Source organism: Ostrinia nubilalis, chromosome 26 (assembly GCF_963855985.1).
Source record: "Ostrinia nubilalis chromosome 26, ilOstNubi1.1, whole genome shotgun sequence".
Lineage (NCBI taxonomy): Eukaryota > Metazoa > Arthropoda > Insecta > Lepidoptera > Crambidae > Ostrinia > Ostrinia nubilalis.
In genome coordinates, this window is record NC_087113.1 from 10017889 (window position 1) to 10036138 (window position 18250).

The 18250-nt window shown below is 38.4% G+C and overlaps 1 protein-coding gene across 2 annotated transcripts in view; it reads left to right on the forward strand.

Annotated features, from left to right (window-relative positions):
* Positions 1 to 18250, forward strand: part of LOC135084645 (SR-related and CTD-associated factor 4-like) — a 42637-nt gene that overhangs the window by 15837 nt on the left and 8550 nt on the right. For both annotated transcript variants that reach the window (XM_063979421.1, XM_063979422.1), the window contains exon 3: positions 17338 to 17475. In XM_063979421.1, coding sequence (XP_063835491.1) covers positions 17338 to 17475 — 138 coding nt within the window. The remainder of the gene's footprint in view (positions 1 to 17337; positions 17476 to 18250) is intronic.

Genomic DNA, 18250 nt, shown 5'->3' on the forward strand with positions numbered 1-18250 from the left:
GGTAATCACCGGTTGCTTCACATTCCAGGATGTGCCCAGACTAACTAGATTGGGTCAGATGTAATTGCTAATTGAGATGGGAATTAGTTTTGCCCGATTGTGGAGAGGAGGTAATGTTTTCCATTTCACTTGAACTATTGAGGCGACAATTTTTACTCTAAACATTACAAACCTAAATTAAATACTGAACACTATTTATTTAAAAGAGAAGCTGTTTTAATTAAATTAGCAGTAAAGTTAGCCACAGTTGCAGACTGCAGTCATGTCGTCTCGTTCTATTGAAAAGAATTGCCATTTGATGAGAGCAAAAAAAAGGCAATAGCTAGAACTATGGCCCACTGTACTTGAAATCTATTTTCTGTTTTTTGAAGTGTTTCAAGACTTTTACTCGTATTAAGAAATAAACAAGGTGCGAGTATTAACTATAAACTATTGCGTATTTATTTAAATGAATGATTATGGGAAACTTCAATTTAATAATTACCCTTATGACACAATAAGAAATGAGTAAGTCACCGTAAAATCGACCTACTTCCCATAATACAAGCAGCAATATCATCAAACATTGTTTAGACAAAAATGACACCTTTTTAAAGGCTTTGTTAAGTATTTACCGGCAGGTAATGTCAAATCAATTGATTGTGTTTTATTGTGAGTTCTTGACGAATGAGCTAGTGATGTACTATTTGGAATAGTAAAATATCGATATCTTAATATTATGTAAGTGTAGCGCCACTTGGATGAACGACTCAATCAAAATATTGATTTTAACGCACGTTACAAAATGTACTTTTTGATGGAACTAGGCAAGCTTATTGACTTCGTACATATTTAATTCTAAATTAAATACATTTGTCTTTAATTTAAATTATCAAATCCGGTAGTTATAAATTACAGTTAAAATATTTCATAAAAATAATTATGAAAATGTACAAATTGTGAGATTTGAGATATAACACCGAAACCTTTGTTTAATTATTTCACTAATTATCTCAACTTACACAATTTTTTCTCACGCTTTAAAATAATGAAGTTGTCATTGTGGCGTGCAACTGCATCACTCGATCTTTATCGATGTCGATGTCTGCCTTTTCCCATCACTAGCCACATTCATGACAGCCAACAATATGTTTATTAACCTCACAAAATCTTGACACATAGTTAAATAACATATCTTTAGAGGAATAGTGTAACAAATCGTTTATTTGAAAGCGCATGATTTGTATGGGGTTTCGTTTATGGAGATATGAAAGCTTCACTTTCTTATTGTTGGGATGCCCAAGATATTTTTATATGACAACAATACAAAGTGTTTCGTTATAGTCAGTGTCAATCATAAATAAGATACATATAGTAATAATCGTGTGGTTCCGAAAGAGTAGAATGGGACTCTCACTTTTTCTGAGGATATCGTAAAAGGCGACTAAGGGACAAATAAACAGAAGACCTTACAAACCTATCTGGCTAGCATGTGAAGAATAAATGACCTGATGATAATGAAAAAACTTCTAAGAAGTTTTTTCCATAAGTATAATACCTATAAGAGTCATAGTCAGTCGTTAAAATCATCTGATTAAAACCAAAAATCAATTTATTCTTCTTTCGTCCTGAAGTTTGGTCCCTTAGCCAAAAAAAAACTCAGTTTGACCCATTCATTAATAGAACACATAGATTAACTCACGCATTCATATTTGTATGGAAAACCCGTCTGGCCAGCGTGGGGACTGTGGGGAGTGTAGCCCAATCTTCAATTTGCCTTTGGTAAATTGAAGGGTCTTGTTCCTGCAGTTGATACTAAATTATCATCATCTTTTCAGTCACAGGACGTCCACTTCTGAACATGAGACTAAATGATTTGATTATAATTTAAAATTTCTTATCGTGCTACCGAAGTATTGCCCTGTACAGGCAGGAGGCAGTCCTTGATTGAAGCAATATTCAATCACTCTACCAAAAATGATCAGGAATGGATCAAAGGTTTAGCAGCGAAAAGGTAACAGACAGACCTACATTCGCATTTATTAAGTATAGAATTGTATCGCTTGGCGACATTTAGCTCAATCGTGCCGCATCCCGCCTCTAGGATTGTCAGACTGCGAGACTTCGTGCGCTCGTGACTTGGGTCTGCGGTTTGAATTAGTGCAGTACAGAGACAGATGGTTACTTGGTACAGTCAGGCACATTTCTTTTGTTTCTTTTAAAACAAGAGTGAATCTATATCTATAAAAGCGAAAGGTCACTGACTGACTCACTGACTCGTCACGAAATCTCAGAAACTACAAGTGCTAAGTCTCAATTTTTTCATGGAGGTTCCTTTTCAACCGACTTCAAAAAAAGGAGGAGGTTCTCAATTCGACCCGTATGTTTTTTTTTTCTATGTTTGTTACGCGATAACTCCGCCAATTATGAACCGATTTGAACAAATCTTTTTTCGGCGTATAGGTAATACCTCAAGGGTGGTCCCATTTAAATTTAATAATAAAAAAACAACCCCCAAGGGTGGAAAATTGGGGATGAACTTTTTTATACGCAATATCTCCGCCGATTATAAACCAATTTGAACCATTATTTTTTTGTTGAATAGGTATTATCAAAAGGGTGGTTTCATGCGAATTCGAAGAAAATATTTCACCCCCAAGGGTGGAAAATTGGGGATGAACTTTTTTATACGCAATATCTCCGCCGATTATGAACCAATTTGAACGATTATTTTTTTGTTGAATAGGTATTATTTGTGTTCACGCATTTGAAGTCGGTTTTTTTTTAAAGTTATATATCTTTTAGAACGTAGGTGCTCACTAAGACGGGATTTTGCAAAATTCAACCCCTAAGGGGGTAAAACGGGGTCCACACGTACGAAGACGCGGGCGGCCGCTAGTGGTGTATAACTGGTACATAGATTTGAACTTAAATTGTAGATACGTTTATATTTACCTCGTATTAGAAGTGGTAGTCTATGTACTATAACTATACATACCTGAAATAAATACGAAAGAGCATTAGAATGACACAAAGCTAAGAAAAGTTGCTCTATTTTCCATATTTTATGTTACAAATATTTTTAATTGCATATTGTTTTAATTCGATAATTTCGTAAATTCGGATATTTTTAGGAAATAGATATAACAAATATAACAAATCGATTGTTAATCACCACAATAAAAACATAACTAATTAATTAATAATTTTCGCACGCATATTGCACGGCTTGATTTACATACCATAATACATTACTTTTTTCACACAGACCACATCACGGATAGCCATCTAAATATTCTTTTCAAATACTCGTACATCTCTATAATATACTCAAATAAACACAGAATTTTCACCTTTATTTTGCTTAGTATAAAGGTGGAAATTCCATGGAACTGGACGGCCAGTTCTTGTGGTTAGGTTTCCCACAAAAACAATGGTTCAAAATTGGGACAAACTGAATACAAAGTTAGGCAACTATCAAGTGTGCGAAAAGTGAATGAAGAACATGTATTGTAAATGGAAACATTGCGATTGGGACATGACGTTATACTTTCAGTGATTTGTAGCCAAGACACTAATTGGTCTACAAAATTAATTGAATCGCCGATTATTTTTATAAATTCATCATCATCCGGTCATTTAATCTCCACTGCAGGAGAACGAGGACTCTAGTTCACCAGAGGCAAGACGACTCTCTTTAATTTAACAGAGGCAAATGAAGAATTAAAAATCAAAGTCCGAGGATGGTTTTCATAAAAACTAATTTCCCTTGACTGAAAAGTTTCCCGAGAGCTTTCAGAATAAGCTGAACATTCTTTTTTCTATGGGATATATGTCTCAGCTGTGTACATATTTATTTTATATCTCACAAACTCTTTTTTCCAAATAATAATATCATTGTGTCATCAACATAAATTTAAATATCGATAACTAATCAAATAGGGGCTACTATTTTTTTTTATTTACTGTATTTTGACGTTCAGAAGTGCCACTAGTGGTCTAAATTGAATAAAATATTTTTGATTATGATTTTAAATAGTTCTGATTCAATTACGATCAAAGATTAGGGCTAGTACCGACTACGTAAAGTGACGTAAAGTTAAGTAATGGTAATGATTAAACTTAAAACTCCAAGGCACGCACACTCACGTGGCGTGCTTGATTAACGACGATAATGAAAGTGACACCAGCCAATTAGTACGTCAGGGAGTACAGGCGCCGTTGTCGTTACTAAATAATGATATTGTACTTTTTTTCTTAGCTTTTATAAGCCTTTTTCTTATATGTCTTTTCTTAATTGTTGAGTTAATTAACATATACCTAAGATTTGAAAAAAAAATTTGGTGATAAAAGGAAATAACTTTTTATTGCTCGAAATTTCACAACCATAACAAAAACAAACGTCGGATAGGCACAATTTATCCGATAGTGTCATCAGAAAGAGATCTCTGAAATAATTAACTGAAAAAAAAACCCTTGAGAACTCTAGAAATAAAATGGAGATTGTTCACTTTTGACATAAATGTGAAACCATAGTCGTAGCATTATTTAATATTTTTTGTATAGCAACATTCGGTTGAATTGTCAAATAAAGTTAGTTGCAAAATTTGGATTCGGCCGTCGCGTCGCTCTCGTTTTCGAATCGCCAAAAAGGCGGTTAAACTTGTCGGAATTATCGCGCAAGCATAGAAATTACTCTCAATTAGTGTCGCAGTAGTTTAAAGTAGTATATTTATTAAATCCATCATCGATTGCGTGAGAGGCGGTGTGAAGGTGTCCAGCGTGGCCGTTACTACAAGGACGGTAGGAACTCATCTGGGCCCAGCACTGGGGGATTACTTGAATTGTACGTATCAGGCTAAACATCTTCAGGAGCCAGGTAAGCCCGATCGCAATCCTTTTACATTATTTTCAATCTTAAAGTTTTTCACCCAAGTCACAGAAATATTTTGGAAGTCTCCCTATCGCTATACAGTCCACTTTTATCGAAATCGCTTCATTTTTTTTGGTCCTTCGAGCCGGATCTTATTGAAAAGTGCCTTTTCGTGGCGATTTCCAACATATTTTTCGTGATTTAACACATTTTTCATTTTTATAAATTAGTTGAGGGTGGTTTGCTTTGCGCGATAAATCGTTTCGTTTCGTGTCGTTGTGGTGGCAGTTGTAGTCCGCCATATTTTTCGCTGTCGATTTTTTGTTTGTTGGCACTACTACTTCCTACCATAGACAATCATAACATTTACCGGGTTAGTTCTTTTTTTTTATTTTTTTTATCGATTAGTGTTATTGATTTTTGTTTGACAGTTGGTTTAATCTGTCGTTCGAAATGCCAATGTCAACAAATGAATCACTTGTTGAAATTGCAGATGCAAATAGAATTGCACGGGATTATGCTATTATGCGATTGGAATTTATTGAAAGTTCCGAATTATTAGGATACACTGAGGCGGACATTAAAGATCTTGCTAATGAATTCCATGACGCGCAGCGGAAGGTGTTGTTATCGTTATCGGATCCGTCTGCGCGGAGTGAGGAGATGAGTGCAACTTACGAATTCGAGAAGAAATTGTTTGCTATTAAACATCGTTTGCGTAGTAGACAATCACAAGAAAGTGAATCGAAACCCTGTGTTGGCGAGGCAGTTGTGGCTAATTTACCTAAAATTGACATTAAACCTTTCGATGGGAAATTAGAAAATTGGGTATCGTTTATTCAACTTTTTGATTCGTTAATTCATAGCAGAAATAATATATCGAATGTCGAAAAGTTACACTATTTGTTGTCGAGTGTACAAAATTCTGCTTATGAACTAATTAAAAATTATCCGCTTAGCAATGAAAGTTATACGGATGCATACGGTTGTTTACGGAAATACTATGACAAAAAGAGACAGATTGCTACACACTATTACGAAAAAATATTATCCTGTGAACCGATCAAAACAAAGACGGCCAGTGACCTTGAACGTATTCATCGCACGTTTACTGAGAACTTATCGGTCTTAAATAAATACAGTTTACCAAATAGTAACTTTATGCTCTTTTACCTATTGTGGTCAAAATTGGATAAATGCACTCGTGAAGCATTTCAACTACAGCATAATAGTGATGAAATTCCGTTGTTCTCAGACGTCATTAATTTTATCGAAAAGCAATATAGGGCACTGGACCTGTCGAGTGTCGTACCTCTGTCGAATAATTCGGGTGGTTCTTTTATGGGTAAACATAGTGGGGTAAGCAAGCCTAAACAGTCGTTCGTAGTCTCTTGTCCAACCTGTCGCTTTTGTGGTGGCCAGCACAGTCTCACTGCTTGTGATGAATTTTTAAAACTTGACATAAATTCTCGTTTTAATTTTATTAAACAGAATGGTCTCTGTTTGTTGTGTTTTTCGGATACGCATAGGGTAAAAACTTGTCGTGCTTCTCGTTGTGGAGTGTGTCGTAACTCACACAATACCTTATTGCATTTTACAAAACAAACTCAGACCTCATCTGTAACTGACAGTACACAACCTGATAAGAATAACATCGTTTTAACTTCAGTAACTAGTAGAAATACTGTCTTGTTTTCGACTGTCAAGGTTTTAATTAGAAATAGTTCCGGTAACTTTCAACCCGTGCGTGCACTGCTAGACTGCGCTAGTGCTTGTAATTTTATTTCGGAACCCTGTGCCAAAATGCTGGGACTTAATATTAGTCGTGGTCAACATTCCGTCAATGGAATTGGCAATTCTGTCGCTCAGCCACTTGGTTCGTTGTCGTGTGAACTGAAACCGTCTGGTAAATCGTTACTGTCGTCGTCAAATATAAAATTTGAAGCTCTCGTTTTGTCGTTAATTTGTGCTGATCAGCCTGCCCAACTTATTGATTCGTCCGCATGGTCGCACATACGGAACTTACCTCTCGCTGATCCCGACTTTGCTCGTCCAGGGCCGGTAGACATACTGCTCGGTGCAGATATTTTCGCTTCTTCGTTACTACCGGGCCTTAGGAAGGGGAAGGCTGGTCAGCCCAAAGCGCTTAAAACCATCTTTGGATGGATTATTTTGGGGGAGTGTGACGTCAATCGACTCGCACCCAAACCTATCGGTCGTAGCAATAATAATTGCCTTCTCGTCTCGAATATTTCACAAACGTCGTTGGATAACTCCATTAAAAGATTCTGGGAAATAGAAAATGTAAATTCTCCGCAGAAGTCTTACTTGTCGAAGGAGGACCAACTTTGTGAGAGTTATTTTGTCGATAATCATTCTCGTAACCATGAAGGTAGATTTGTGGTGCCCTTACCTTTCGTCGATCCCACAAATAAACCTGTCTTTGTGAATTCCCGTGAAATTGCGCTTAAACGCCTTTTCTCATTAGAACGCAAATTGAACACTAGTCCTGAATTAAGAGCCGAATATGTCGCTTTCATGGAAGATTATAAAGAACGCGGCCATCTTGAAGAGGTTGATCCTCCTCCCACAAGTGAGGGTCGGTTTTATTACATACCCCATCACGGTACTTTACGCCCTGAATCTGTCAGCACGCCTCTCCGCGTTGTTTTCGATGCCAGCGCGAGAGATGGCAAAGCGGTCTCACTCAATGAAACCGTACTCGCCGGGCCGGAACTTCAGACTAATATTTTCGATCTGCTTATGCGCTTTCGTTGGCATGCTGTTGTTTTCACCGGAGATGTGAAACAGATATATAGGCAAATATTAGTTCCAGAAGAAGACGCGGAATACCAGCGCATTTTGTGGCGTCCTAGTGCTGATGGACCAGTGCGTGACTATCGATTGTTAACCGTGACGTATGGAGTATCGTCGGCGCCGTTTCAGGCTCTTCGAACCATGGCTCAACTTGCCACAGATTCTGCTGAGGAGTACCCAGCTGGTTCCGCAGTCCTGTCGCGTGACATCTATGTAGATGACGTAGTCACTGGTGCGAACTCGGTCGAGGAGGCTTGCTCTCTTCAGATGGAACTGACCAAAATATTGTCGTCGGGTGGGTTCCATCTGAGAAAGTGGACCTCTAACAGTAGCACTTTTCTCGATAGCCTTCCCCCTTCGGACTTGTATTCGGGTGACTTCAAGCGTTTTGAAGAGATTCCTGACCTTTCGCTTAAAAATCTTAGGTCTGTTGTGGTAGCCACAATCAGATTCTTTTAGTTTTCGTGTTGCAGATACTTCGATTTTCGTCGGTTTCCACTGTGAAACATATTCTTTCGTATTGTTTTCGATTCGCTCATAATTTAAAAATTAAATCGGTTTGTAACCGTAATAACGGACCTTTGCAGCCGTCCGAAATTCATGGCGCCTTTATGTTTTTTGATCAAATCTGTGCTGTTGTTTATTGTCGAGTTGTTACTGATGAATGTTCGTATATCGTTAATCTTCGTCTCGAAGCGGGTCTTCTCAGGGTGGGCGGTCGCTTGGCTCATCCCAGGGTTGATTTTGAAGTGAAACATCCATTGCTACTACCTCGTTCACACCGTCTCACTTCCTTGATTATCCAGGAGTACCACGTTCGCTTCATGCACCCCGGTGCGCAAACTCTCCAAAATCTCCTTGCACAGCATTTTTGGATCCTGTCGTGTAAACGCGCCATTCGGTCGGTAATTTCGGGCTGCATTAAATGTTTTCGTGTCCGTCCGCAATCAGCCCCCACACCACTCATGGGTAATTTACCGTCGTATCGGGTTAACCAAATTAAGCCTTTCTCGAGTTCTGTCGTTGACTATGGTGGACCTTTCGATATAGCTCTCGGACTTGGTCGCGGTGTTAAGACCTTTAAAGGTTACATTTGCGTTTTCGTTTGTACCACTACGAAAGCTATACATATCGAGCTCGCCTCTGAGCTGTCGACGGAAGCTTTTCTTGCTGCTTTGCGCAGATTTATCGCACGTCGTGGAAGGTGTAGTCAGCTCGTATCGGATCAGGGTCGCAATTTTATCGGTGCAAGTAACTATCTTGGTTCCTTAATGCAGAAGGCCGCGGATGCTCAAGAAATAAAATTTTCGTTTAGTCCTCCTGGGAGTCCCCACTTCAATGGCTTAGCGGAAGCAGGGATCAAGTCGGTTAAGACACATCTGGCTCGCGTTATCGGTACTCAGCGACTTACCTTCGAAGAGCTTTATACCGTTTTGGCTCAGGTTGAAGCGATGTTGAATTCTCGGCCTTTGACCCCCTTAAGTTCTGATCCTAACGATCTTGCAGCTTTGACCCCAGGACATTTCCTCACATTAGAGCCCATGACTATAATGCCCGAGGAGAATCTTGTCGGTTAAAACATTGGTGCTCTTCAGCGCTGGAAGCTTATCCAACAGATGCACCAGGACTTTTGGGTTAGATGGCGCAATGAATACATGCACACCTTACAGCAACGTGCTAAGTGGGATAAAACCAATGCTAATATAACTGTGGGAACAATGGTTCTAGTTGTTAATGAGCTACTAAGCCCACAAAAGTGGCCATTGGGTCGTATCGTTGCCTTACATCCTGGCTTAGATGGAATTTGTCGAGTGGTGACCGTGAGGACTGCTGCTGGGCAGTACAAAAGACCAGTCGTTAAGATTTGTCCTTTGCCTTTGGCAAATGACTTATCAAATTAAATTTAAATAAGTTTCGTTTATCGCTTTACACTGCCTTCGCGAATACAGGGTGAGTGTAAACCTATCGTATCGTAGTTTGTAAGTTGCACTTGTTGCCTTATCGTATTTTTTGAATTTTCGCCGTATTCTTTTTTTTCGTTTTCGTAGTAAATACGGTTGTATTTAGGTGGGCGGAATGTTCACTTTTGACATAAATGTGAAACCATAGTCGTAGCATTATTTAATATTTTTTGTATAGCAACATTCGGTTGAATTGTCAAATAAAGTTAGTTGCAAAATTTGGATTCGGCCGTCGCGTCGCTCTCGTTTTCGAATCGCCAAAAAGGCGGTTAAACTTGTCGGAATTATCGCGCAAGCATAGAAATTACTCTCAATTAGTGTCGCAGTAGTTTAAAGTAGTATATTTATTAAATCCATCATCGATTGCGTGAGAGGCGGTGTGAAGGTGTCCAGCGTGGCCGTTACTACAAGGACGGTAGGAACTCATCTGGGCCCAGCACTGGGGGATTACTTGAATTGTACGTATCAGGCTAAACATCTTCAGGAGCCAGGTAAGCCCGATCGCAATCCTTTTACATTATTTTCAATCTTAAAGTTTTTCACCCAAGTCACAGAAATATTTTGGAAGTCTCCCTATCGCTATACAGTCCACTTTTATCGAAATCGCTTCAGAGATAATTTAAAAATCTCTTCAATACCAATCTGCCCATAAATAAACTAAATAAATGATATATTTTGCGAAACTTTAACCAAACCCTTAATTAATTAATCATTAAATTGAATTTAACTACTTTAATGTTGTTAATAAAAAAAAAAACAAAATGGCGGAGCACTTTGACCCGTCAAAAATTATGAAATAAATATTTAGTTTCAAATAAAAACGGATTATGATTGAGCTTGGGAAACCATAAGTCATGTCCATTAAAGCGAAGAGTCTATGGTAATGACACTATGAAGAACCACACAAAAATAGTAGACGTAAAACGTAATAACATAATTAAACTAAAAGACTCGTTAGTTTGAGTTTCAGAATCAAAACATCTTATTTTAAGCTTTTGATCTCATTAGTTCATAAACTGCAACAACGCTTTCCATCATGTCATGCAGGCCAAGAGCTATTCCGTTGTAATTAAAACGAAAAATCAAAATTAAATGATTTAAAATTAGGCAAAAAGTCTACGTAAAACACAAAATATATAGACCCCAGCGTGAAAGGTTCAAATCTTCCCTAACGACTGCAGTTTGCAACATAATCCCAAACAATTTACTCATCATCATAATTTCAGCCACAGGACGTCCACTGTTGAACATAGGCCTCCCCCAATGATTTCCACATCGCCTGGTTGTGCGGCCTGCATAATTAATCTATCCTAATCCTAATTTTTGAAGCCACGATAGCCGAACGGTGAAGGGGTCGGACTGGCCGACTCGTGATCCGGGGAACGCGGGTTCGGTCCCCGCCGCCGCTCGACTATTGTGGTGAGCTCACTCGTGACACAAGCATATTTAGCTTAGTACGAGGGGCCAACGGGAATATTAGTAATTTGTGTAATAACAAATTACTAATAATCTTATTTAAAAAAAAAAAAAAAAAAAAAAAAAAAAAAAAAAAAAAAAAAAAATATGTTTGTATTATTATTATAAAGAGCTGTGGTTTCTGAATAAAGAAAAATAAAAATAAAATATTATAAATGCGAAAGTAACTCTGTCTGTCTTGCTTTCACGCCTAAACCATAGAACCGATTTTGATAAAATTTGACATAGAGATAGTTTCAGTCCCGGTTTTTAATTATCGCGATAAAGTTTTTCTGTGACAGACAATAATTTCACGCAGGCGAAGCCGCGGGCGGAAACCTAGTTCCTCATAAATGGATAGACTTAAACAGAAGAAAAACCTCATAACTATGTTTTTCTTCTTATTCAGTACGAAGTTTTCTGTAAATGAGTCCCCTTGATAAATATTTTTAACATGAAACTAACAAAAACAAAACCATCCCTTGATTACAATCTTAACAATTTTCTTAAAACAACTTATTTTACTTCCGACCCATCGTTTCACCACAAACACAGGAAATTAACAATTGCATCTATTGTTGTTATTTTCACTGGCATTCGAAGACGCCCAAGGCATCGCATGATTCACGATACATTATCTAATGTTTGAATAGCCAATCATAACCATGATGTAACACCACAATACCCCTTGACCCCCCCGTATTAGGCTACTACGAACACGAGTATAAGGTGAACTACTTCATAATTTGGGTGTAGCTTTGAAAATCGATATGTTATTGGATATAAAAGGAACATGATACATACTGAGAGAGGATAAATATAATTATAAATATCCTTGGTCATTTTATACAGCGTCATCTAGACACCCAAATAAGCATAAATGGGTGCCAAAGTGCCAAATAACGTATCATCATGAGGTCATTTACGCCCGTATTCACAAACGATGCTTATCTAAGTAAAGTACACACGCACAGCGTTGAGTAGAGCTCTGTGATTGGTTCGTATGTCACCCTGTCCGTCCACGCGCACTGTGAGACCTCATAGTAATGTTTGTGAATACGGGCATTAGTCTCCATTGCAGGAGCACGACCCTCTCAAAACCAGAGGTAAATGGAGGATTTGGTCTACACTCCCCACGCTGGCCAGACGGGTTGGGGAGGCCTGATGTTCGCATATTTGCCTCTTAGTTGCCTCTTAAAACATGCACTTGAAGAGTGGGATAACGGATATATATTATTTTAATACACACAGATAATAGAAAACAACAAATAAATGATAGAGGTTCCACATAATAATTATAACTAATCAGCTAGGGCCAGTCTTTTGACAAGGACTTCTGTAGTATGATAACTTTTGAAGTTGACTGTACTTTTTTTTAACCACAACGAGGAAGCTCTTGGCCTGTATCTCACCTAATGGTAAGTGATGATCAGGCCGAAGGTGGAAGCGAGCCTTTCTGACCCGTGGAACACCAAAGTGGTACACCTAGGTGTTCCATGGTTAATTTCTTGTACCCCTGGTTCACCTAGGTGTTCCACGGTTAATTTCTTGTACCCCTGGTTCTGCTATCCTACAAATCTTCAACCACAGAGGAACTGGCTATCTCACCTCTAACTGCCGGAACACAAACTTACGTACCTATATTTTCTAAAGTCCCACAAACTCTATTATTATCACGCGATCATCCAATCCATTCAAAACGTCTCCGTCTCATTATGTTATAAAAGCGCTAATTAATTCCTAAACAGAACTCAAGCGCACGAACAAAGAGCTCTATCTTGAGTTCAAATCTCAAGTCAAGTCTTAATTAGAACTAGAACAACGTAACATATCCATTGTACTGTTACGTAATGAAGGGACCTAGTCCGACTGACGGAAATAGTCTGTTAAACTGACTGGAGTGAGGCAGTTAGTCAGAAAAGACAGATTGATTTCAGCCTAGATTGGGTTCGAGATTGTTACTCAATACTGATTGACACTACCTACTGATGTTCCTAAGTTGAGACGGCAATCGTGAACTGCCTTATATGTCAATCTTATGCTAATTATAAAATTTAAAAGACTCTGTTCTGTTACTTAGTGTCTGTCTGTTACATTTTCACATCTGAGGTCCAATTGTGTGAAGCAATCGTATTCATTTGACAGTTCAAAACGTACGCTATATTCTGTCAAACGACTTGTTAGACAGATTTTATCGTACGTTTTGAACTGTCAAATCTGGTCAGTAGTTTTTAGAGTTCATCGCGGATAGACAGACAGACGCGGCGAAGGACTTTTTTTTACAATTACTATAAATTTTTCACTATTTGTCTCTACAATTTTTACATCTTTTCTCTTCTATAATCCTAGTACTAGTACCTCTATCTAACCACATAATGTGCAATATTCATCATAACATAGTACTTACTATCTCTACAATCTTCAGTCACTCTTTAGTTACAGTCTCCAAAGTTACACTACTTATTTGAAATGTCATCATTAATTACATCAAAGGCTTCTATTTCACAAATAACAATCGCCTTTCCTATCATCAGAAGCTATCGGCCGATGTTAGATAAAATTCATTAGATCACAATCGCGCAACTAAGTTGTTTACACTCTACCGAATACAATGCACAAGTCGTCTAATGATTGTAGATCTTAAAGATACGATGCGATAGAAAAATGATAGTTGTAATTGGAATGTCTTTAAAATTAAGACAAGTTACCACATCTACACTGATATTATAAAAAAAGGAAAGATTTGATTGTTTGTATTGAAAAAGCTTTGAAACTACTGAACCGATTTGAAATATTCTTCGCTCACGAGTTAGGCGGTTATCACACTGCGCCGCGCTCCGCCGCATATAAAAAATCACGCGCGCGGACGCGTTGTCAGTGTGAAGTGCCGCGCGTGTTTTCTATACAAACTGACGTACTTGATGATTAAATCTGTCGCCCCGCGCTCCGCGGCGGAGCGCGGCGCAGTGTGATAACCGCCTTAATGCAATGTCGCACCGCCGCGGCGCGCACCGCGCACGTTAACTTTGATAACGTCTTATTCTCGTCATAATATAATACAAAATAACGTTTCTTCATTTAAAATTACATATAAATTGGGTAAGTACCTAAATAAATAAATTATTCAAAGTTAGTCAAATTGACTGAATTTGACAGTAAAATGACCGGTCATTTATGGTTTTTGACCATCGTGACCGGCCAGATTCAGTCAATTTACATCTCTCACGAGCATGACTGAAATGACGTAAAATTACAATTAAACATACGTTTATTTCTGTCCTTACTAAACTAGAATCAATATACGGTACGGCTAATTGCTCTCCGAACATATCCCCTAATTGGAATGTTCGCATCGTTAAATAGGACGAAGTCATGCGCGCGAGTCGATCTGCACGACATAGTTTATTATGCAACGAATAAGTGTGCAGTGTGCTTTTGTAACTTATTTACTTTAGATATTGCGAGGGAATATAGATTTATGGCTCCTGAAAAACAGTTTGCACTATTTTAGGAGCACGAAGTCACACGATGCTTGCATAAGTGAAGCAGCAAATCGAACGCACAGCGTTGAATAGAGCTCTGTGATTTGTTCGTGTGTCACCCTGTGTGACCACGCGCACTGTGAGACCTCATAGTTATGTTTGTTAATACGGGCGTCAATAGAGATATTTCTTCTTCTTGCAGTGTCGACAACAAACCTACACGCGTCAGCCCAAAACTCCGCCACAAGAGTGGCGTTGTCAGTACCCTTCATTTAAATCTTCCTGCGTGCAGTTGTTTGGGCACGCAGGGCACGATATTTCTGATTTCTTTATTAAAAGAATTTCCTAAATTCCAGCTACATTCTAAAAGAAACCTTCAGCTTATTAAGTCCCATTTAGAATTCCGTTACTAGCAATACTCGTAGCAACACCTATCACTTAACTTTTTATTGCGTTTGGCAATCCCGAACACAAATCCGACACTTGAGCAACGTTCTGTGGCGCTAAACTGTATTTAACCGTAGTTAAACTGACAGTGTTCGCGTGATATTTATTATTCTTTTGTTTTGTTTTCTTGTTCGGCGTGCGACAGGCTAGAACAAAACGAGGGGCAATCTTTGCATACAATGCACTTATGCGATATATTGGACGGTCAGCATAATACTTAGGAAATGTCTTAATGCTGCTTCGTTGTAGGTGGGTCATTATGACATAAATAGATCGAACACAGCTCAAGCAAGTGTAAATCACTCGTGTGATTGCATTGCTTTTCTACTCTAGGTTTTTATAGCGAAGTAGGTAGAACATACTGGATCGGTGGCGCTATCTGCCGGCGCGAACTCGGAATGCAAAGTTTAAGAAACTGAATGGGATCTCACTTTCTCACAGAATGAAAAGTCCCAGTTGTCACCCATAATAAAATAAACCTTTTCCAAAAATTCGAGACTTGCGCAGAGCACGTCGATCCATTGGGATTACCTACCAAAAATCCTATCCATATAGTGATAGTGAATCAAGTGTTATTACTTCGCAGGTGTCCTATCCATCGCTTTTTTTCTACTGTTATATTACAAAATGAACAAAAAGGCATTATATACCCTTAAAACCAAGTATCATTATTTTGGTGTCGCTTTAACTCTAGTTTTGTCCCTTTCGGTGGAGGGGATCTCACTTTATTAATAGTCTCAGTTGCCACCCCTAATTAAAAAACTTCTCCAAAAATTGGACACTTTTTAAACTTTTTTAACGAAGTGCCGTTATTTTGGTGACGCTACATGCGCGCGCGCTTGCGCCACGTCAACAATCGCTCGATAGTGCAAGGCCGGCAGTCGCGCTCAGGATCAATGCTTGCTGCATTGCATTTTGCTGCTTATTTCAAGGACCTGTAGGTTTGGTTGCCGAGCTGACCAAGGACGACTTCAGTGGCAAATTGACCAGTACTTCTAGTGACAACAAGACTGATTTAGATTGTTAATTAATCAGACCTCAGACCTATAGTTTAAGAGCTAGACTCTCTCGACTTTTAGGTTAAATTTCCAGAGGTCCTGAATGTGCCCCCTTAACCAAGTAACTGTTCCCAGCAAGTCCGATTGAGTCATGATCGGTCCATCACGCATACAGGATATCGTACTATTATGTTCTATCGTATATGCTATCAGCTATCACCTTTTACCATTACTATTATCTACCCTTTCTGGGGGACCTCCAAATTGAGAGGTTCTAAATCTACTCTATACCACTTGGTTAGTACCTGGTACAGTCTACTTCCATTATCTTTCTCGGTGCAGAAAGTATTTGATGCATTAGCACAATACTAGCCAGATTTACCATGAGATATTTCAAGTTGGTATGCAAATATACAAGGTCAAACAAAGCATCTCAGCTTTCAGTACCAACTCAATGTCACACTGTGCCCTTACTTGTAGTTGTCTGATAAATATGTATGTCACACGAAGTGGCACTTTTAGGTGTTACACCTCATGTCAACAAGTGATTTGACCCGAATTTGTCACATTGTTTAAAAAGTTGTCAGACAAAAACAAAAAACAACAAAGCCACCTATTGTAAAGAATCTATGACCCAATAATGGTTCATCTCTGGAGAATTACAAAACTTAATAAGTCAGAAACAATGGTTTTCGAAATGGCACGCGTGGTTGGACAGACAGCTTTTACATTGTCGGTTTTTTTAAGATTCCTTACGAGTATTCTTGCACGAAAAGAAAACATTTGGTAACCTGCAGAAATCAGAATACACAACATTGTTGTAATGGAAAACTATTTGAACCAAAAACCAACCTTTACAAACTGAAACAAATTAGCGTTCTTTGTAACCGCAAAACTTACTATTTGATGCGGTTTCCAAGTCCAACGCAATTTACAATTACAGTGTAATTTTTCTGTGGGAAACAGAAACGGGTGTCAACGAGACACATTTTTGTTATTAATCAACTTTGGAATAGCTCTAACTAAGGATTAGTTGCACCATCTTACTTTAACTTTGACAAACGTCAAAAATGTGCCAAACTCCACATTAAAAGCACCGGTTATTGCTATTTATTGTTACGGTTAAAATAAGGTGGTGCAACTCACCCTAAGTTCAGGCTGTAAGTTCTGGCTACACAAAAGTTTCAGCAGTATGAACAAGAGAAGGGAATATTCCCATCCCACACCTTCAGAAAACAATTAAAAGGACGTAATGTTCTTCTTTCTTTCTTATCCATCTCATCTCGATTCTCAATCATCTAACAATAACTTTTGTATCTTTCCAGATGTGGCTCTCATCACTGGTCGCGTGCACGCTGGTTGCCATGGCAACGGCAGCAGGAGAAGAGTACCTACCCCCCAACAAAGGGTACAACTATCCCACTCCCGTCATACCCTTCCCGACTGACGTGAACGGGAATAAGGTAAGTTTTTAATACAAGCTCTATATTTATCCGAATTTATGCACACGAAGACTATTTGACAAAACAAAACTATGTATGTGAAAGACCAGGGAAATTCAAGCAGCTGTTTCAAGAAAGATGCATAATGAGGATTGAAACTATTGAAAGCATATCAGAATGGGACAAATCATTTCTGAAAAAAAAATCGAATTTGAATTGAAAGTATTGAAACCCCACCAGTAACGGCTGTAGACCTATTCCTGTATAACTGGATTAAATACCTAAATCAGTAAAAAAACCAGTTAAGACACTGAAGTCTTAGAAGTTTTCGGAAATAATGAAAATAGAGGTCCTACTCGTATAAGTTTTCCCAAATGAAGAATGTTCACTAATTTTGTTTTTTAGCTTTCTGTATTCTCTGTTAAAAATTAAAAATACACGTGAAAGAATTATTTCGATACGTCAATTAGTTTCCAAGATATTGAATTTTAAAAGTGCGGGCGGCGGCCGGCCCGCCATTTTATGCGCGTGACGTCATATTACAGTGACTGGCTCATATTTGTATGGGTGGAATCTTGCAAGCTGAATTAAGACCCACTTCCAGGCAACCGATTAAGCTGAAATTTCGCAAACACATGTGATTTGGATGACCATGCAATATTATGATGACATGGAGCTGACCTGATGATGGATCTGGAAGGTGGCCATAGGAACTCTATAATAAAACGACTTAAATGCATCGAGTTTGGGCTCGTTCGTTTTGTATTGATGAGTATTTTAATTCTATATAGTAATC